This window comes from Myxine glutinosa, chromosome 9, assembly GCF_964187855.1.
Source record: "Myxine glutinosa chromosome 9, kmMyxGlut1.1, whole genome shotgun sequence".
In the NCBI taxonomy this organism is placed as follows: domain Eukaryota; kingdom Metazoa; phylum Chordata; class Myxini; order Myxiniformes; family Myxinidae; genus Myxine; species Myxine glutinosa.
In genome coordinates this window covers 105,377,928-105,401,005 of record NC_136269.1, presented here as the reverse complement: position 1 = coordinate 105,401,005, position 23,078 = coordinate 105,377,928, and the positions used below count along the sequence as shown (strand labels likewise).

The following is a 23,078-nucleotide window of genomic DNA, read 5'->3' as shown; positions in this document are numbered from 1 at the left end:
CATAAAGGTGAAAAACCGTAATCGCTTTTCGCCCTGAATTACGTGCAAACGTGTGACGTGTGACGAGATGGAACATCACGTGATCGCTCTGAGCGAATCAGCGAGCTCTGGCACCGGCTGAGATTAGCGGGTACTTCGCTGAAATGCGCTGACGTAAATATGAATAAAAAATATGGATCTCGTCAAATATGGTCTCAGCCATGTTCGTCCCAGGCTCAATGGCCATGTCTATGCCAAATATCAAGCACGTGAGCCTCTCCGTTTCGGAGTCTATCGGTAACATCACACATCACACACACACACACACACACACACACACACACACACACACACACACACACACACACACACACACACACACACACACACACACACACACACACACACACACACACACACACACACACACACACACACACACACACACACACACACAAACTGTGTTTTATATATATAGATTATGTAAAAAAAAAAAGAGGCAATTTCACTTACATTTTCGGATTCAGCGTTCAATTCTATATAAGTGAGTGTATTTTGAGGCATGTGTGACTTCAAATAAAATTGTAAGCCAGGCAAAACGTTCGTTTCATTCCTTAGGGATACAACATGTAAAACTGGCCCAAACGTGAAAACACAACTCGCTCATTTTAAGTCGTACAAGCTAATGCGACCACTCATTCTTCTGGGAAGAATCCCGTGCACATGCTGGTCACACTTATAACTCACCTAAGTCTTATAAGTTCATCAAATACTGACACCGCGATTGACATTCGCTGAGGTAAAGGTTGATATCTCTTCAGAGGTAAAAAAACAAAAAAAGAAAAAAGTTTTAAAGCATTATACGTATCAAACGATACATTTTATGAAACGGGGAAACCTAATACACACTTTGGTGGTTTTAAAATGACAGAATATGTCTTTATTAGAAAAAAAAATGAACATTGAAGACGACGCTGCTTAACAAAATACACCGCTCTAACGCATAACCACAAGTTTGAACTACATTTCCAACAAATATGAAAACTATTTTCATATCACAATGTTAAATATAGAATATATAGAAGATAATGTTAAAAACAAATGAGCCCTATCTTCCAATGGTTAAAAAATCCTTCAAATAATTCCTGGATCCGGAATAATATCCTGAGCTTCACCAAAACGAAACATTTGTCCCTTATCCCAAGGGCAATCATCCCACCAGTTTTCATCCAAATCCATTCAGAACTTTTCCAGATACAGGTATCTTGTTCACGAACACACACACACACACACACACACACACACACACACACACACACACACACACACACACACACACACACACACACACACACACACACACACACGATCGAATGCATTACTCCCTGACGGGAGTAATGAAGGATCTCTAGATCGCTCCAGTGAGATCGATCTGCTAACTTCGTGTCGTGGGCCTGTTTGAGTAGAACTGACTGGGGCTAATCAACAACAACCTTTGGATGGATGTTGTAGGTGGGGTCCTTGGGATCTACCTCAAGCTGGTTTTCTCATCTGCTAGCATTTGGTCCAATGGCATTTTTAACAATGAAAAACAACCTCAAACAAAAACCTATGAACAAGGAAAAAAAATTCTGGATAAATAAGATTCATAAAATGTTTTTGCAATTTACTTTGCAGACACGTTGTACAATAGAACACAGAAAATAAGTGGGTGGTGTATAAGCTCTAATATCTACAACTTCCGGTGTAAAACCTGTGGAAGATCAGCGGTGCATTCAGTTAACAAGTTTCTTGTAGAGTTCTCTCCAAATCCGCTGTTTCGTATAAATCGCTTGGCAAACGGAGCAAGCACTCAAAGGTTTGGGTGTGTTCCGTTAGCAAACAGCTTGCTATCACTTGCCAAGCCAACCGTTCCGTATCAACCACTTTATCAGCCTTTCGGCAAGAGGAGCAGGCGATGAAGAGAGGTATTTCCCCGTGTTATACAAAATGGCCGCCATGGCCGGATTCAACCAACAAAATGATCAGATAAACCCCTGTTATCTATACTCATAATTTTATTGAAACGTGCATTTCATACTTCAGTTTTTGCTTATACGTACTTTTAATCCTCATTCGTGAAAATCCACAAGCATGCAAAACCCCTCCTACCCTCTTCCCAAAATGCACAATGGTAGGGTCCATTGATAAGCTTGGCAGGAGGCTCCTCCTTCTGACTCCCCATTTATTTATCTTTCTTTCCCTCTTGGCTCTTGCTCGTACTCTGTAGCCGCTGCATACACAATAAATTCCTTTGGGAAGTTGTTGAAAGAGGATCGAGTGAACCTGAAAACGATGGCCCAGAGAGCATTTTCTCGAGTACCACAATATTAGTGTTTCCATGAAGACGACCATGCTGTGAAGCGGTGCCGAGCACTCCATTCCATTGGAGTGCTTGCTTGAGAGCTTTGAATCAAGCAATCCACTTGGTAAGCGGTAAGAACACACTGCTTGCTAACGGAACACACCACTGGAACACACTCCTGGAAAGCTAAAATGAAAGCCATTTATTTCAGCAAAGGTTCATGGAAATACAAGATTAACAAGCGTTACGCCGAGGTCCCCCGTCGGTGAAGTGATGAGTTGACAAAGTGGCAGACGCAAGCCGGCCATCTTGGATTTTGACGTGGCGACCCAATTTTCAATAGCGTTCTTCCTTATGCCTAGATACACCCACACACCAGATTAGAAGTTGGTACTTCGCTTATTTTTCAAGATATTCCGCTCACAAGGTTCAGAGAAACATGGCATCAGACAAACATGGCATCAGACATACATGGCGGCGGCCTTCTTAGATTTTGACGTGGGTTGCACCCACACACCAAATTCGAATGCGGTCCTTCGCTTACGCACGCACGCACGCACGCATGCACGCACGCACGCACGGACGGACGGAGGGGAAAACCATAGTCCCCCTTTCGCTCCGCGGTGCGACGGGGGACAATAAAGTGGGCATCTATCTATAATTCCAGTAATCTCTGTGTGTTTGTTTGTTTGTCTGTGACCGCTGTTTCTCGACAACCACGGGTCCGATATACTTGCAACTTGCCAGGTATATTGCTGGGGACCCGAGGATGTGCCTTTTCAAGGTTTGAAATTAATCGGACAAGTACTTACCGAGCTATGGCGATTTAGCCGTTCGCCGTTCGCTTTGGCGTTGCGAATGGACCAAACCATTGCATGTAAATAGAGGGGGGGGGGGGGTTCTGTGGTCGTTGCGAATGGACCAAACCATTCATGTAAATAGAGGGGGGGGGGGGGTTCTGTGGTCGTTACTGCCACGTGGTTTCAAAGTTTTTTTTTGTTGTTGTTGTTTGCACGCATGTTTTTTTGCACCCACGTACGGGCACGCCCTAGGATGTTTACACACACACACCCCTACACAAATTTTTTTATTTTTTATTTTTTGGCAAGGAACGGGCACCCACGTACGGGCACGTCCTAGCTTATATATAGTACGGGCATGCCCTAGTAAAATTAAAGGGTGGCAGTTTTCATCTCAATTCTGTAAACTTTTTTTTACTCCATCCCAATGTATTTGTGACATTGTTATGTTACTTCCGCCACCAAAGGTGGATGGAGGTTATGCTTTCACCCCCTGTCTGTTTCTCTGTCTGCTTGTTTGTTTGTGAACAAAATAGCTCAAAAAGTTGTGGACGGATTTGGACGAAACTTGGTGGACCGGTTCGGTGTCTGACAAGGACGATTCGATTTTGGTGAAGATCTGAATATGGATTCGGATATGTGGATTATTTAATTTCTTAAGTGATTCGTCACCATTGGGAGAAAGGACCGAAAACGATACATAGCAGGATATCTCAAAACGTTATGGATGGATTTGGACGAAAGTTGTTGGGCAGGTTGTGTGTGTGACAAGAAAGAATCGATTCAATTTTGTTGAAGTTCCGGATCCGGATCCAGCTAGGAAAATATTTGTCCCCCGTCGCACCGCGGAGCGAAAGGGGGACTATGGTTTTCCCCTCCGTCCGTGTGTCCGTCCGTCCGCCCGTGCGTGCGTGCGTGCGTGTGTGCATGCGTGCATGCGTAAGCGAAGGACCGCATTCGAATTTGGTGTGTGAGTGCATCAAAATCCAAGATGGCCCCCGCCATGTATGTCTGATGCCATGTATGTCTGAACCTTGTGAGCGGAATATCTTGAAAAATAAGCGAAGTACCAACTTCTCATCTGGTGTGTGGGTGTATCTAGGCATAAGGAAGAACCCTATTGTAAATTGGGTCGCCACGTCAAAATCAAAGATGGCCGCCGCCATGTATGTCTGAACCTTGTGAGCGGAATATCATATCACAGCATGTTATCTGCGTCTTCCACTTTGTCAACTCACATCACTTCCCCGACGGGGGACCTTGGCGTAACGCTTGTTTTAATTATTCTTCACCATTGAGTGATATGGCCAACCAGGCAGATGTATGCTCTCCAATGAGTGCCATTCTAGTTTTGAGTGTTACTAACTTAAGGAATGTACTCTTTTCATTGCATGAAATTGGAGATGAGTGATGATTGGTAGTGATGTAGAAATGTAAAGGAGAGGATCACAGAGTGGCGATTAACAATTACCATGGCTGTTTTAAAACACGATTGTACCTTGCTTTGAAGATAAGAGCGTGGGGTCGATAAGAACCACTCCATCTGCAAAGTAGAATTTCAGTTTCCTTTGCTGAACAATAACAAATCCCCAGAACAAGCCATTCCAAAGGTCAGAAATATAACAGGTCCACAATAAACATGTCATAAACATCAAATTGCTTGTTACTTCAATGATAAACACTAAATCACAATTATTTTGCTTCACGAAACATCATGTTTAAAATCCAGTAAACAATTGTGTTTGTCGACTATGTTGTTACACACAGAATGAAGTGAAAATTTTTCAACTATACCCTCACAGGAATTTATTCCTGTTTATTAAATTTATTGAGTGTCTGCTGAGTCTCAGAGGTCGGTGGTTGACACCTCAGCCGAGTCATACCAAATACTTTTTTGAATGGTACGTGCTGCTTCCTTGCTTGGCATTCAGTATTTAAAAGGAAAGCCAGGACATACTACCTAGTATAACCCTTGACAAGAAACTGTTTCGGCAGTATAAACGCTCTGTGAAAAGTATGGTACATACGTGTACGTATGTATATATATACCCTGCAAAAAAAGAAACGGAAAAGTAGTAAAATCGTAAATATCTGACAGAGTGTTGCCGATATCCATACAAAATTAATACCAAAAATGAATTGGTCATTTCTGCATGGATTGGGATTGATTTGTGTGGAAAGAATGAGGTACTGCAGAAATTTGGCGAAAAGATGGAACAATCGCAAAAACACAACCACGTGAGAGCCTGGTGCCGAAACACACCAACATGACATGCACGTGCAACATCACTTGTTGGGCTATAAAAACGTTGGGTTTTCATTTGCATGCCATCACAATCTTACAGCAAGTGAACAGCGAAAACATGCCCGGCTCACGGATGAGATTCTTCGGCCACACGTCCTTCCCATTATGCAACAAGCGAACGTCATTTTCCAACAAGACAACGCCCGGCCTCATACGGCAAGACTGACAACAGCCTTTTTGAGGAATCACAACATCCAGGTCCTACCATGGCCCTCCAGGTCTCGAGATTTAAACCCAATCGAACATTTATGGGATGCACTGGATCAACGACTGCGAGCACGTCAGCAACAACCACAGAACCTCCGACAGTTGGCACAAGCACTGCAGGCAGAGTGGGTGAACATTCACCAGGCCACAATTCGGGATCTGATTGCTTCCATCGGACGATGATGCCAGTCAGTTTTGGACTCGAATGGTGGCCATACAAGATATTGAGCACAGATGACCTTCACCTTGAAAATCTACTGTTCCATGTGTGCCATATGGAACCTGGGTCAATGAGAATGATGTGTGCCAATTTTGAACAATCGATTACCATCTGTTGATTATTTATATGATATATAAAATATACATCTAAAATCACTTTTGCATTTCTTTTTTTTGCAGTTTTGCGTTTCTTTTTTTGCAGGGTGTATATATATATACATATATATATATATATATATATATATATATATATGTATACATATATATATATATATATATATGTATACATATATATATATATATATGTATATATATAGATATATATATACCCTCGGACCCTGCTATTCGCGGGGGATACACTCCTGGAAAATTCGCGAATAGCGGGGCATTGTTTCAATGGAAAAAGGGGGTTTAGGTTCCCGAGTCGCAAAAATCCATGAATAGAGAGGACCAAACCGCAAACGGTGAGGCAAAATCCGCGAATGGCGACGATAATCCACGAAGGTCAATGAAAATCCTGCGAATGTATGTCACGGCATTGTTTCAATGCCCCTGAAAAACCGCGATTTCGCGGAACACGGCCGCGAATAGAAAAACAACCCGCGAATTTAGCAGGACACTTTTCCGCGAATAGAGAAAGCAGGACACTTTTCCGCGAAAGCAGGACACTTTCACATTTTATCACCCGTTAATACGCGGAACCCTCGAATGGCGGAACCGCAAACAGTGGGGTCCAGCAGTATATATACATATAGTTTCGGTTTTGGGAAACTGTTAAGAAGTTATGGAAACCACCATACAGGTACAGGTCCCTGAGAATAATAAATCGAATCGTTATACATTTCCTTTCCAACTGTCCGTGAATGTCCTTTCTTTCATTGGTCCAACATTGCTCACACCTAGAGTAGCAATCATCTGTAACAAAATTAGCATCAGCCCGTCAGGTGCCAACGGTTGCTCGGCCGTCTAAATTTCCATCCAGGAACAAAAGTGGTACACTGCCGGAGGGTACGTTCCCCGATTGCAACCGTCATGTGGTACAGGTAAGCAGTGTCAGATGATTGGATCCTGCTATCGCGTGACGGACCAATTGGCGTTCGTAGTTGCTGGTTCACAACCTGCCGAAGTATGAAGTTATCCGTGTGTGGCAACCTCAGGTTCGGTAAGTTTGGGAGGAAACGGAGGCTAACCCCCTCATAGTAGACCAGAACCTCAGGCAGTAACAATATATACACACGCACATGATGTAATTGATTTTTTTTTTTTAAATACAAGTACAGATACATACAAAGTACACCGCCCCCATGCCAAATAAATAAATATACTACAGCACGGCATTGCCGGGGCACCTTCGGCGCCTGACGATACCGCCGTGCAGCTCATAGAGACCCTATTGGGAGGAAGAGGTGTACAATAATTGATTGATTAATTGCATAATTAAAATCAATGGCATACCTAAACCACCAGTGTGTCATCCAAAGCTGTAACTTTTTGAAAATTAATTAAATAAGTCATTGATCGGAAAAATTAAATAATTAATCAATTAATTGATAAATCAATAAATCAAAAATATCCTTTAAAGCCACATCACTTGGTCACTGTCTTGTCCAAATATCAGCTTTCTTGCTCAAAAGGTGCCTGAGATATTGCCCAGATGAGAAAGAAAATAAATAAATGATCAATAGTGAAAATAAAGATAATAATAATCGTAAAATAATTAAATTATTAATCAATTGGCGAATAGAATACCTAAACCACCACCGTTTCATCCGCATCTGTAACTTTAAATAAAAAAATTAACAAACTCATTAATCGAATAATTAAGTAATTAATTGGTTAATTGATTAATCAATAAATAAAAAATAGCCTTCACAGCAAAATCACTTGGTCATTGTCATGTCCAAATATCAGCTTCCTAACTCAAAAGGTGCCTGAGATATTGCCCAGATGAAAAAGGAAACAAATAAGTAGTTAATTAATCGATAATAATTAATTAATTAATTAATTAATTAAATCATCGAAAAAATACAGTTTTTGCCAAAGCACTTGCTCACTATTGTCCCGAAATTTCAGCTTCCTAGCTCAAAGAATGGCCGAGATATCGCCCAGACAAACATGGGACAAACAAGAAAACAAACAAGTACAGACACATTCAAAGTACACTGCCCCTATGCCAAATAAATAAATATCCTCCAGCGCGGCATTGCCGGGGCACCTCCAGCACCCGGCAATACCACCTTGCAGCTCATCGAGACTGTATTGGGTGGGAGAGGTGCACAATAATTGATTGATTAATTGCATAATTAAAATCAATAAATAGTGATCATAAAATATTTTCTTAATCAATTGGCTAATAGCATACCTAAATCAACAGTGCTTCATCCGAAGCTGTAACTTTTTGAAAATTAATTAAATAAGACATCAATCGAAAAAAAAAAAAAATTTCATTGATTAATCAATAAATAATTAATCGATTAATTGATCAATAAATCAAAAATATCCTTTATAGTCACATCACTTGGTTACTGTTATGTCCAAATATTAGCTTCCTAGCTCAAAAGGTGCCTGAGATATTGCCCAGATGAAAAAGAAAATAAATAAATGATTAATAATGAAAATAAATAAATAATAATCAGAAAATAATTAAATAATTAATCAATTGGCTAATAGAATACCTAAACCACCACCGTTTCATCGGCATCTGTAACTTTAAATAAATAAATAAAAGAAGTCATTCATTGAATAATTAAATAATTAATCGATTAATTGATTAATCAGTAAATCAAAAATAGCCTTTACAGCCAAATCACTTGGTCACTGTTGTGTCCAAATATTAGCTTCCTAGCTCAAAAGGTGCCAGAGATAATGCCCAAAGGAGAAAGGAAATAAATAAGTACTTAATTAATCGATAATAATTAAGTAACTAATCAATTAATTGATTAATCAAAAAACAAAAAAATACAGCTTTTGCCAAAGCACTTATTCACTATTGTGCTAAAATTTCAGCTTCCTCGCTCAAAGGATGGCTGAGATATCACCCGGACAAACAAACAAGAAAACAAACAAACAAACAAACAAACAAGAAACCGGAGTGAAAACTGAGTACGCCTGATGTTCATGATGTATGAGTACATGATGTTCAGCCCGGCAATAACATCATGCAGCGCCTGGAGATGGAATAGGAAAGGAGCGGTGCGCAATTATGTAGTTTCTAATTGCGCAGGCAAAGCTATAATGAATGACTATAATGTGACTGGTTTAGAGTTAACAAGAAGGCAATAAACATTTTGCAGACAGAGAATTTAACACACAATGGCTATAAAAGAAACCTTCCAAAATAAAATGCTTGTACATCAGCAGGACATAGGCCAACATCATGGGCTTAACTAAATCACACATCCATGCTGGAAGAAAGTATGTACCTGGGCCCAAAGACTGAAAAAGCCGTCTCGGTTTATTATGTTGGAGTGTATCATTACCAATGGAAAATTTGATGAACTTTCTTGTTTTTTGCCAGCTTTAAAAAAAAACCTTTTACTTTTGTAATTGGACATAGACAATGATGTGACAAATGAATAAACATTTTCTTTGACTACAAAAGCCGACACACGGCCTTGGCCAAACTGCAAGGTTATGATGAACAGACAATGACGCAGTATTCAGATCATACCACCAGCATATACTTACCAAAAGTAAAAGTGTGGGGTTATGTTTTGAGGAGAAAATAACTTTGTTGTACTCGCTAAGTCTTCACCAAAGGTGAAGTTGAGACAAAAAAAATCAGCTGGATTTTTTTCACACATAATCGTCTGTTAAAACGAATGGAATACCCTGGTGAATTTTAGAGCAGAAACAAATAAAATGTTTTGAGGTTAAGTCGAATGTGCAGGAAAACACAGGATGTTGGAAATTTCAACTCACCTAATGACTCCATGTAATCCAGATGATCCACAAAGTCCCTTTTCCCCAAGTATACAGTTATCTGTCGGCAGCAAGACAATATTACATGGCAAGTAAATTCCATAAGCTTAACCGAAGGATACCAATTCAATGGAAACATTGTTATAAACTGTTAAACATTTTCCCACACAACCTTATATTACAATTTTACATACAAACTATAGATAACAGTGTTAATACATCATAGCTATTGTTGGAGTGATTTTATGGCAAGTTGAGTACTGAAGTCACACTGACATATTTGAAAAATGGAAGACAAGCTAGCCTTGCACGAGACAGTATTAGCCTGTTATGTAAGAAGAGTGGACTATATAGAGCCTGTTGCAGGCAAGATGAGTAATCTATCTATAATTCCAGTAATCTCTGTGTGTGTGTGTGTATGCGACCGCTGTTTCTCGACAACTACCGGTCCGATATACTTGAAACTTGCCAGGTATATTGCTGGGGACCCGAGGATGTGCCTTTTCAAGGTTTCATATTAATCGGACAAGTAGTTACCGAGCTATGTCCAAAAAACGATTCAACCAATCAGAGAGCAGCGAGTTATCACGTGTGCCAAACGTGGCGAACAGACTCTGCCTCGGACGGCACATTTGAGAGCGTATTCATTTATTTCACGTTGGCAAACTATGTTGCCGCTATGTTGGCGTTAAACTATGTTTTAAAACTAATTAAAACTAATTTGCGATTCTTTCGCTTTCCTGCGCGTTTGTGCACGCTATGGCGATTTCTTTACCAAACTCCGCAAGCCGTTCGCTTTGGACCAAACCATTTCATGTAAATAGAGGGGGGGGATTGTCACCGTACTCGCAAGCCGTTCGCTTTGGACCAAACCATTTCATGTAAATAGAGGGGGGGGATATAATTTTAGATGTAGATATAGTACGGGCATGCCCTAGTAATAATAATAATAAGAATAATAATACATTTATTTTGTATAGCGCTTTTCAAGAAACCCAAAGACGCTTTGACATAGTACGTAAAACAAAGACAAAAAAGACAAAAATACATAATTAAATAACCAAACAGAAAGGAAGGAGAAGGAGAAGAGACGGTCAGGGGTTGAATGCGGTGTTGAACAGGTGGGTCTTGAGTGATGATTTGAATGTGGTGAGTGAGGAGGAGTCTCTGATGGTTTGAGGTAGTGAGTTCCAGAGGGTGGGAGCGGCGATGGAGAAGGCCTTGTCCCCACAGGATCTGAGTTTTGTCCGGATGGCGGGGGGGGGGGGGGGGGACAGGAGGTTGGCAGCAGCAGAGCGGAGGGTGCGGGTGGGAGTGTGTCTGGGGAGGAGGTCAGTCAGGTAGGATGGGACTAGGTTATAAAGGGCTTTGTAGGTCAGGAGGAGGATTTTGCACTGGATTCTCTGGGAGATGGGGAGCCAGTGGAGCTTGTGAAGGATGGGGGTGAAGTGGCCACGGGTCCGGGTTGTCACACACAAGGTGAGTAGACGGGCAGCGGAGTTCTGAATGTATTGAAGTTTATTGATGATATTTGAGGGTGAACCATAGAGGAGGCTGTTGCACTGTTGCAGTAGTCCAAACAGGAAGTGATGAAGGCGTGGATGAGGGTTTCTGCAGCTGTGGAGGAGAGGGATGGACGGAGACGGGCAACGTTTTTCAGATCAAAGAAGGCTGGTAAGGTATGTTCTTCCACATACTCGTCTGATTTTGTGTCACCTGCTAACATTCTTTCCATTCCTCTCACACAATGAATGTGGGCACCTCTATCCATCATCAAGATTGCTCTTTGTGCTTAAAAAGTTTTCATCTGTAACTTGATGGAGTTCTGTTCTCCCCTATGGGTTTGCGCCCCTGCCTCACAACCTGCTCAGCTTTACGCCATGGAAACCAAGGCCTTCAAGATTATTGGAATCTCCCGTGATGAATCCGAGTCTATGGGCCTTTCACTTTCCCTTCGCAGACTGATTAGTGGTCTCTCCGTCTTCTACCATCTCCTTTCTGGTTTTACGCCCTCTGTCCTTTCCATATTCTGCCCTCCCCCAACCCCACAGATTTCTGCCGGGTACACGCGGTCTGCCAATAACCCCCTTCTGGTGCAATTCCCAAAATCCAGACTCGTGACTCACCTCCACTCATTATTTCCTCTTTTTTCGCCGTGTTTAGAGCCAACATTCCCAGTCCCTTCAATCTCATTCTTTCCTTCAGGCTTTCAAGACAGCTGTTCACTACCATCTCAGGTCATCCCCCATCCACAACCATGATCCTCATCAACTCTCCCCCAAACCCTCCATTTTCCTGGTTTCCAGTTTTTCCTTCCAGTTTTGTGATTGAGAGTTTATGGCATAATCGGGCCTGTGCCCTACTGTTATTGTGCTTCCCTCTCTCACCCCTCGTCTCCTGCTCCCTTTGTTATACGTTATATGTGTTAGCTCTTATAAGAGCCTCGACTTTGTACACAAATAATAATAAGAATTTTAAAAAATGAGGAACAATAATTATTGCTTGAATGCTTGTTTGCATCTGTGCATTTTTCACTGTGATTATAATCAACATATTTTGTCTGTTTATTTGCAGTCCCCTGCATGACTAAGGCTTTCCTCATTGAGATGTGTTTGACAACTTGCTATGCTTACCAAGTGTGTTTTGGAGAGAGATCCAGGGCAGGAACTAGAACGCCACTCAGTAGAGCGCATACTCCCGCCGTGGGTTAAGTTGGAATAGTACGATTTCACAAAAGTTTGAGGGAGTAGTTCAGTGACAACACAAGACAAGACAACACAAGACAGACACTGCACATATATATATATATATATATATATATATATATATATATATATATATATATATATATATATATATATAATATACAGAAGATTATGTTAAAAAAACAAAACAAGGCAATTTCACTTACATTTTCGGATTCAGCGTTCAATTCTATATAAGTGAGTGTATTTTGAGGCATGTGTGACTTCAAATAAAATTGTAAGCTAGGAAAAACGTTCGTTTCATTCCTTAGGGATACAACATGTAAAACTGGCCCAAGCGTGAAAACAAAACTCGCTCATTTTAAGTCGTACAAGCTAATGCGACCACTCATTCTTCTGGGAAGAATCCCGTGCACGTGCTGGTCATACGTATAAGTCACCTAAGTCTTTATAAGTTAATCAAATACTGACACCGCGATTGACATTCGCTGAGGTAAATGTTGATATCTCTTCTGAGGTCAAAAAAAAAAAAAAATGTTTTAAAACATTATACGTATCAAACGATACATTTTCTGAAACGAGGAAACCTAATACACACTTTGGTGGTTTTAAAATGACAGAATGTCTTTATTAGAAAAAAAAATGAACATTGAAGACAACACTGCTAAAAAATACACCGCTCTAACGCATAACCACGAGTTTAAACTACATTTACAACAAATATGAAAACTATTTTCATATCACAATGTTAAATATAGAATATATAGAAGATAATGTTTAAAAAAAATGAGCCCTATCTTCCAATGGTAAAAAATCCTTCAAAAAATTCCTGGATCGGGAATAATATCCTGAGGTTCACCAAAAACTAAGCAATTCTTCCTTATCCCAAGGGCAATCATCCCACCAACTTTAATCCAAATCCGATGAGAACTTTTCCAGATATCTTGTTCACAAACACACGAACACACATACGAACACACATACACACACACACACACACACACACACACACACACACACACACACACACACACACACACACACACACACACACACACACACACACACACGATCGAATGAATTACTCCCTGGCGGGAGTAATTAGGAATTTGTTCAGAGTGCCGGCAATAAGTTCCCTACTCTGTAAAAGACACCGCGGGATCTTTAATATCCACCAACTAATGCTAACAGATTAGTTGGAGTGATAGACTAACACGGCTTGACATACACCTTGTGAAGCAACATCCTGTCTGTGATTTATAGTTGGGTCGAGAATCAACTACAGATTAGACAGCTTTCTGCATCATATTGTCAGACTCTTTTCTCTTATGTGCAACCTCCTGTAAGAACTGTAGATCTGTAAGTAAACAAAAAGTATGAAGTGAATAAAAATACTGGGTGTGACCACGAAAAAGAATGCCAGACAAATGTGTGAAAAAAAATTGCACAGCATCACTTGACGAGGGGAAACAAGTACAAAAAGTTTTAATTAAAACAAAAGCCGCGTCGATGTTACACAATGCCTAGATGCAGCTGTGCCTATAACGTCGATGTTATAGGCACAGGACATTCCTATTGATTCGATTACTTGATGTTATTTTTGTGCAAAGTGAAAATATATCTCGGCAATTTCCCGTGTGTGGCGACGAATGTTTAATATATCTCGGCATTTTCCCGTCTGTTATTTCAGGCGGTGTATGAGTGACCATGCCGCGATTGAAAAAAATATATATCTCGGCAATTTCCCGTGTGTGGCGACACGTGAACGAAGCTATGCTCCTCTCTCCACATTATTGTGACGACGTATAAATTAAATATTTCATCGTGACGATTGTCATCAAATGGACGAATTTTTAATACTAGGGCATTGCCCGTACTATATCTATATCTAAAATTATATCCCCCCCCCTCTATTTACATGAAATGGTTTGGTCCAAAGCGAACGGCTTCCGGAGTTTGGTAAAGAAATCGCCATCGCGTGCACAAACGCGCAGGAAAGCGAATGAATCGCAAATTCGGTTTTATTAGTTTTAAAACATAGTTTAACGCCAACATAGTTTGCAAACGTGAAATAAATGAATACGCTCTCAAATGTGCCATCCGAGGCAGAGTGTGTCCGCCACGTTCGGCACACGCGCTAGTTCGCTGCTCTCTGATTGGTTGAATCGTTTTTTGGACATAGCTCGGTAAGTAATTGTCCGATTAATATGAAACCTTGAAAAGGCACATCCTCGGGTCCCCAGCAATATACCTGGCAAGTTTCAAGTATATCGGACCCGTGGTTGTCGAGAAACAGCGGTCACAGACAAACAGACGTACAAACGTACAGACAGAGATTACTGGAATTATAGATAGATATCTCGGCATTTTCCCGTCTGTTATTTCGGGCGGTGTATGACTGACCATGCCGCGATTTAAACAAAATATATATATATCTCGGCATTTTCCCGTCTCTTATTTCGGGCGGTGTATGATTGACCATGCCGCGATTTAAAAAAAAAATATCTCAATGGACTTGAGGTTACAGGCGTTTGAGAATTCATTTCGTTCTATAAAGGGCAACTTTCATCGGATTTTCTTCCCGTTTTTTTTCAACCGAGTCTAAAACTATGTTAGCGACTGTGAAAAATGAAATGATATATCGAATTTGATTTGAAATAAAACTGTGTGAGAGAGGAAGACACCACGGGCCTACAAAACAGGCCTCAAAGCTATGCGAGTTAATAAAATGGTGGATATTTGTTTATATGAAGCCTCTCCCACAATGGGTGGAGCTATGGTTCCCAGAATGGGTGGAGCTTTGAGGTTTTGTCTTCTCTGCAAGAACAAGAAGAAGAACAAGAAGAAGAAGAACAACAACAACAGCAGAGGGCACTCTATGACCAGCGTCTGCGACGCGGCTAAAAATTGCAAAAGTTATGTATACTTGTAGGACTTAGAACTGTTTGAAGTATCTTCTTCTTTAACAATTACAATTATTTCTACCACGTTGGGTTTGTCTGGAGAAATAATTTTAACCCAGGTCTTTCTGGAACCAGCTGGCCATACCTGATGTCCAGTGTGGTTGTAATTTGTTCAAGGTGTTGGAGATAACTCTACATGCATACTATTTGTAAAAGATCAACTGTAAAAAAAGTAAAAGTTGGATCAGTAAAAAAGATGTAAAAAAAAGTCGGATCAACTGCTGGCAGACCAAGGCCCCAGTGCTGGCAGGCGGGTCCTTCTGATGGAAGATTGATGCATTGCCCTGAATGCGAAACACCAGGGTGACCTTCTATAGTTTGACAGAGATGTGAACCCAGGTGAGACAGCTCAGAGGCAAGTGTGCATCCCTCCAGGTTAACTTTCCTCTAAGTGCACACACCTCCAAGAAAAATACAAGTAAATATATGGTTGATGTTTAGCCGGTACAGCAATGAGCAGCAAAATAAAGTGAGCAGGACAGAACAATTGAGCACACATGTTGGGGAATCGCTGCAAGTCGAGACAGTAGGACAAGATTGTTAACTAGAACGGCACTCGGTAGGGAGCATACCTCCGCCTGGTTGTCCATATCACTCAATGGTGAAGAATCACTTAAAAAAATTCGACTAGCTGGATCCGAATCCGAATCTTCACCAAAATTGAATCGATTCTTCCTCGTCACACACACAACCTGTCCAACAAGTTTCGTCCAAATCCGTCCATAACGTTTTGAGATATCCTGCTATGTATCGTTTTTGGCCCTATCTCACAATGGTGAAGAATAACTTAAAAAATTAAATAATACTCATATCCAAATCCATATTCAGATCTTCACCAACATCGAATCTATTTGACCTTGTCACACACACAACCTCTCCACCAAGTTTCGTCCAAAGCCGTCCACAACTTTTTGAGATATCCTGCTATGTATCGTTTTTGGCACGTCCTCCCAATGGTGAAGAATCACTTTAAAATTATAGTAGCCGGATCCGAATCCCGATCTTCACCAAAATCGAATCTATTTGACCTTGTCACACACCCAACCGGTCCACCAAGTTTCGTCCAAATCCGTCCACAACTTTTTGAGATATCCTGCTATGTATCGTTTTTGGCCCTTCTTCCCAATGGTGAAGAATCACTTTAAAAAATTAAATAATTATCATATCCGAATCCATATTCAGATCTTCACCAACATCGAATCGAATTGTCCTTGTCAGACTCCCAACCGGTCCACCAAGTTTCGTCAAAAATCCATCCACAACCTTTTGAGATATCCTGCTATGTATCGTTTTTGGCCCTTCCTCCCAATGGTGAAGAATCACGTAAAAATTATTGTCGCCGGATCCAGATCTTCACCAAAATCTAATCATTTCATCCTTGTCACATACGCTACATCTCTGTCAAATTTTGTCCGAATCCGTCCACAACTTTTTGAGATATTTTGTTCACAAACAAACAGACAAACGGACAGACAAACAGACAGGGGTGAAAACATAACCTCCCCCCACCTTTGGTGGCGGAGGTAATTATTAAGATCATACGAGTACTTGAAGCTTCATATGATTACTGTACTTGAAGCTTTCCCTTGCCGGAAGAAAACATAATTAAGAAGCAAGCACAAAAAACCTGCACTGTAAATCCCGACCACATTGAGAGGTGGGTTCACCCTATGTACAGAGAAAGGACAAAGATTCAGATAATTACAGTGTTCAGAAATAACTGTGCCGAATGATGCTGCGCAGGCAGGGAGTTTCATCAGAGCACGGCGTGCGTGCTCGCAAGCACACAAGAGAGCAGTGCCATCTCCTTCAAGATGTTCATTGGAGATTACTATGCATCAAGCACTCGCTTTTTCCCCTACAGAAACAGATCCTCTCCAAGCAACTGCCTCCAATAACGCTGCGAGGACCCAATGCAAAGTATGATAATGAACAACCATAAGATTTTCACGTAAAGGTGAAAAGCAGCATCTGGGTTGACTGACTACCACACAAAAGGTGGCCATTAGTATAGCACCAGCAGAACAAACCAATAATCTCTTATCCAGTCATCCTTGCCTCTTCAATCCTCATTATACACTTAGCCATAGGCTAAATATGCACTGCACCTCTACTCGACCTATCAAACTCTCTAGATTTCAATGTAGTGATTTGTTTTTCTCCAAACAGCACAACCATGATGGCATACCCAACCAGAGGTAGATGTCAGGAGGAAGAGTTGGGAAGTCGGGAGAGCATAGATGGCCGTTTGCCTCGATAATGAGATTCAACCACAAGCTTCGATCATTATTCTGTGCAGGCAGGAAGTTTAATCAGGTTACGACATCCTTTGGTGGGACAATGAGCTGCCTGCCTAATTTGCAGTCATGTTAATCGGTCTTCAGAGATCTCCTGCTTCAATTTTAACCCTTGTTTCTACAAATCACTGTGTTCTAGATTCCTCTGTCTTCTCGATTTTACCTTTTGATATGCATCAAACATATTTTCTCTCTGATACCATCAAACAGTGAAATCCGTTACTGCCATACCTGGGGACAGCACATCTTAAAACAGAGTTGTACAAACATTTTTTGAAATCGACCTCAAAGAACATTCCTTGGCAATAAATCTACTAACGAGTTAAAACACGGCTGTGATAAGAAAAAAATGGAGTTGGGTCACATTCTGTCTTTCATTTCTCAAACCCGCATGTGCTATCCTGCCCTTGAACTCAATACCTTTCTGGTTGCGGTCCTCCACAATCAATAATCCACTGAAGCAATATTATTCTCGCGACTATTCGTTTTTCAAAGTCAAACAGCTCTTTAGCACTTTGCTTGTTTGAAACCTTGTTTGCACTTTCAAGGACAACTACCTATTCAATTATTCTGACCTTCCTGGAAAATTATATCCACCCTGTAATTATATTTACCTTCTGAAATGTCAATGACTCCTTATATTCCCCAACAAGCTCTAAGCCTATGTGCTAGGTAACCGTCTATATAAATAGAAACCAGCAATCTCAACATTCCATGAACATCACTTCTTTACATAATCCTCAGCTCACATACTTTGGCACTGGAACGCAATATTGATGTGCTCAATGCCAAGATAATCCCCGCACAATGTATTTAGCTTGGGTCCAGTAAATTAATAAGACGATCAATAATTATAATGTACCTTTAATAGTGCAGACTGATAAAAGAACTTGACTTGGCCTTGCAAAATGGATTTTCATTTACGTGGTTAATCTCAAGTAATTGCTTTAAAATGAAGCATTGGAACACTGAACTTCTATATTTTCTTTTCACCAGCCAGTGAAATTGAATGAATGAATGAATGAATGAATGAATGATCGTTTTCAGGCCATTTTCCCCGCTGGAGCGGGGGTTAGCCTTGCGGGCCCCATGACAATCATGGTTCCCTGTTTGAGGCAATGTTTTTATGGCCGGATGCCCTTCCTGACGCCAACCCTTGGTCGCGCTCTTACGATGCGCAGGGATACGGTGTACCTATTCTAAATCGGGGTACACGCCGTGATCATTCATCCCAGCAAGCTGGTACTCAAATTTGTCGACCTGGGAAGGATGACAGGCTGAGTCAACCCCCCTGGCGTTAATTCGGCGATCAACCGGGATTCGAACCCAGGATCATGGGATCCCAAGCCGGCACCCTAACCGCTAAGCCAACACCAGGCCAGTGTGCATAAATATGTATGTGCATATATAATATAATATAATATAATATATATATATATATATGTATATAATTATATATATATATATAATAAATATATATATAATATAACAACATATATATAATATGTGCATAATTTATAAAAAATAAATCCATGCATAAACAGCATATGGCTGCATGTTTGTACAATTTCATGAAGGGGATGTGAATCGAGGAAGAGCAAGGTGATGGAGGGCAAAAAGCCAATATACTGATAGTAGAGCAACAGTTGGATGCAACAAGTGAGAGAAGGAAAAAAAAAACTGGAAAAGAGGAAAGAGAGAATGGGAGAAGCCCTGGAAGGAAAAGTGGAGATTGAAGAGCAGCAATGTACAGGGTGTTCAGGTCGTTGGTGTTCAACCAAAGTTGTCCAGGTCTTTTTTGAACACCATGTCATTCCACAAACAGAAAAAGAGGAACAATTGTGGTGAGCTTGAATTTCGTGAATTTATCCAGGACTGCTGGTGGTTACTGGAAGACCTCTTACGTCATGGAGGTGCTGTGATTGGTCAGAGAGAGAGAGAGAGAGAGACACACACACAGAGACACACACAGAGAGACACACACAGAGAGACAAATGGAGAGAGAGACAGAGAGAGAGAGAGACAGAGAGACAAACGGAGAGAGAGACAAACGGAGAGGGAGAGAGAGAGAGACAGAGACAGAGAGACAGAGAGACAAACAGATTTTGTTCTTCGGCCTCATTGTGGCTGATGTCAATATATGCTGAGAAACTAAATGACAGGAACTTAAAATTGGAGCATAGCACCAGCACACAGCAAACTACTCTTTTCAAAAAGTGCTTTGGGATATTTACTGCTCACAAGTGTATAGGAACAGAAGTCCTGTGAGTATATTCACCAGTTTAACTTTCTCACCAAAGAACGACGTACTCATTGATGCAATGTCATGCCTATGAAGCACCAAGTCCTGAGTTGAACCAGGAACCTATCCGAGAAGGGTAAAGCCCGAAACGTCAGCAGCTTGTGATCTTTCGTGGTGGATAAGTAACCATTTTATTCTTAAGTTTGTATTTTCGTGCAATCAAAACTTGAAATACCATTTCCATGTGAACACTCGCACACGTGCACACACACCAGCCTCTCCCTCAGTGAGGCTAATTGAGATTCGAAAAACAGCTCCCTCTTCTGCAGTCGTGACCAAAAATATTGGCACCCTTGCACTTTTTTCAAATAACTCACAATTTTCTCGAAAAATAAGTTGAAATTGACGAAAGTATTTGGTCTCCACAATTCTTTATTTCACTGTTAATATTACAGAACCTTTGTTTTTGATTCAGAACTTAATATATCCTTTTAAATCAGAAAATAAATAGAAATGGCATTGACAAAATTATTGACATCCTCGACTTAATATTTGGGAGCACAGCCATTGGATAAAATAACTGCAGTCAAGACCTTCCTATAGCCAGGAATGAGCTTCCTACACCTCTCTACTGGCAGTTTGAACCACTCTTCTTGGACAAACGGCTCCCGTTCTCACAGATTTGAAGGGTTCTTTCTCCCAGCTACTGTTTTCAGATCTCCCCACAGGTGTTCAATGGGATTTAGATCTGGACTCATTGCTGGCTACTTCAGAACAGCCCAGTGTTTTGTATTGAACCATTCCTGGGTGCTTTTTGAAGTGTTTGGGGCCATTGTCCTGCTGCAAGACACATGACCTTTGACGGAGACCCAGCTTTCTGACACTGGGTTGAACATTGCGCTCCAAAATGCCTTGGTAATCTGATCTCATGATGCCATGCACACATTCAAGGCACCCAGTGCCAGAAGCAGCACAGAACCCCAAAACATCACTGAACCTCCTCCATGCTTGACTGTAGGGAAGGTGTTCTTTTCTTTGAAGGCTTCATTTTGTTTTCTGTAAACATAAAGATGATGTGTTTTACCAAAAAGCTCCAATTTGATTTCATCTGTCCACAGGACATTCTCCCAGAAGGATTTTGGCTTGTCCAGGTGTGTTTTAGCAAACTCCAGTCAGGCTTTCTTATGTCTCTCTCTCTCAGCAGTGGGGTCCTCTTGGGTCTCCTACCATAGAACCCCCTTTCATAGAGTTGGCGACAGATGGTGCGAGTTGAAACTGTCTTACCTTGTGTCTGAAGGTCAGCTTGAATCTGTTTGGGAGTTGATCAAGGTGTTTTCTCCATCATTTGAACAATCCTTCGCTGCAATCTTCGCTCAAGTCATCTCTTGCGGCCACGTCCAGGGAGGTTGGCTACAGTGCCATGGACCTTAATGTTCCTGATAACATTGGGTATGGTGGACACATGAACATCAAGGTCTCTGGAGATGGGCTTGTAGCCTTGAGACTGTCCATACTTGGCTACAATCTTGTGTCTGACCTCCTCAGACAATTCTCTGGTTTTCTTTCTTTTCTCCTTGATCATTGCGGTACACACAGTGACACAAAACAGCAGAATGACTCCTTTTCTCTGTTGAATGAGTGATTTTTATATTACAGGCACCTGCAACTCACCATCGGTGAGTTCAATTCCAAAGTAAAGGAGAATCACCTGCTTGAAATCTAATAATTTCTAACAACTTTTAAAAGGTGCCAATAATATTGTCCGGGCCATTTTAGGATTTATGTGTGGAATAAGCAAAGATTTAGTAATTGTTTCAGCTTTTAAAGTTTTGTTCCACTGCAAACCAAAGAAATACATGTGTGGATACCAAAATATTTTTTCATTTCAACAATTTTCTGGAATAAATGGTGCATTATTTGAAAAAAGTTTCACTGGTGCCAATAGTTTTGGCCATGACAGTACGTCTCAAACATATCAACATATTAAAATTAACAAATCTATTCATGTTAGGTGCATTGCATTGCTAAAATTGACAATTGAATTCAGTCATTTTAAGAAGGAGATAGCTACTAGAGGCACTGTATTCATTCGCAGGACAACAACAAAATGGACAGCATCCAACCCAGGAAATGCAAGGATAAATAATTATTGCCTTTCTGTGTTCCAGCTGTGACTGCTTTTTAACCAAACCAACAGGTCCTCAAATTGTGGAATGGCTCGGTGGCTGAGTGGGGAAAGTATTATTACATTAACCTTATTGGCATGGGTTCAATTCCCATTGATGCTCACTGCTCAGTCGCCATTTTTGTACCCTGTGACAGACTGACAACCTGTACAGCATTAATTTTGGCCTTGAAATGTTTACAACTTGTCGTGACTACCCTTCTCCCCTCACCCCTCCTCCCGCCCACTTTCAGCATGCTGCAAAGAGAATAAACTCAAACGACCTCCTCACTTTCTGAAATATTTAAGATGTTGCCCTAACATCTTGTTAATATTGTCCCATCTTGTCCCACCCCACCCGAATATCACCAAAACTCCCCTTGCTGTATTGCTTATTTCTTAGATTTTTCTCTTCTCTCCCTAACTTCCCCGAACATCTACCCTTTGTCTGACGTTTTAAATACAAAAATAAAATTAAATCATTCCATTTCAAAAAAATATTCAATCTCATGCAGTCATTCCTTTCTACATTCTCCAAACTCACCTTCATTCCACCCCTCCTCGATTGCTTTCAAACGGATCTCTGACTTGAAAATCACAATAAACCCAGTTTGTAATAAACGGTCCTTTTTCATTAATCATCCACTTTCTAAACTGTCATGGGGCCCGCAAGGCTACCCCCTGCTCCAGCAGGGAAAAATGGCCTTAAAACGATCATTCATTTATTATATCCACTTTCTAAACTCCCCGCTCACCCCCCACTCCAAAACTCCCCCCTCACTTTCAATTCTCCCCCCTCTCACCTCCCCTCCTAAACTCCACCCTCCCCTCCTAAACTTCCCTAACCAAAACTCCTCCCTCGCCCCTCCCCTTCAAAACTCCCCCATCACTCCTCCCTTTCAAACCCCCCCTCACACCTCCCCTTCAAAACG

General features: G+C 41.0%; 1 protein-coding gene across 1 annotated transcript in view; it reads right to left on the bottom strand.

The window, feature by feature from the left end:
• LOC137435149 (beta-arrestin-1) overlaps positions 1-23,078 on the bottom strand; it is a 154,716-nt gene that overhangs the window by 57,216 nt on the left and 74,422 nt on the right. The window contains exons 4-5 of the mRNA XM_078784631.1: positions 9,776-9,836; positions 4,622-4,666 (exon numbers count right to left, since the gene is read on the bottom strand). Of these exons, the coding sequence (XP_078640757.1) occupies positions 4,622-4,666; positions 9,776-9,836 (106 nt within the window). The remainder of the gene's footprint in view (positions 1-4,621; positions 4,667-9,775; positions 9,837-23,078) is intronic.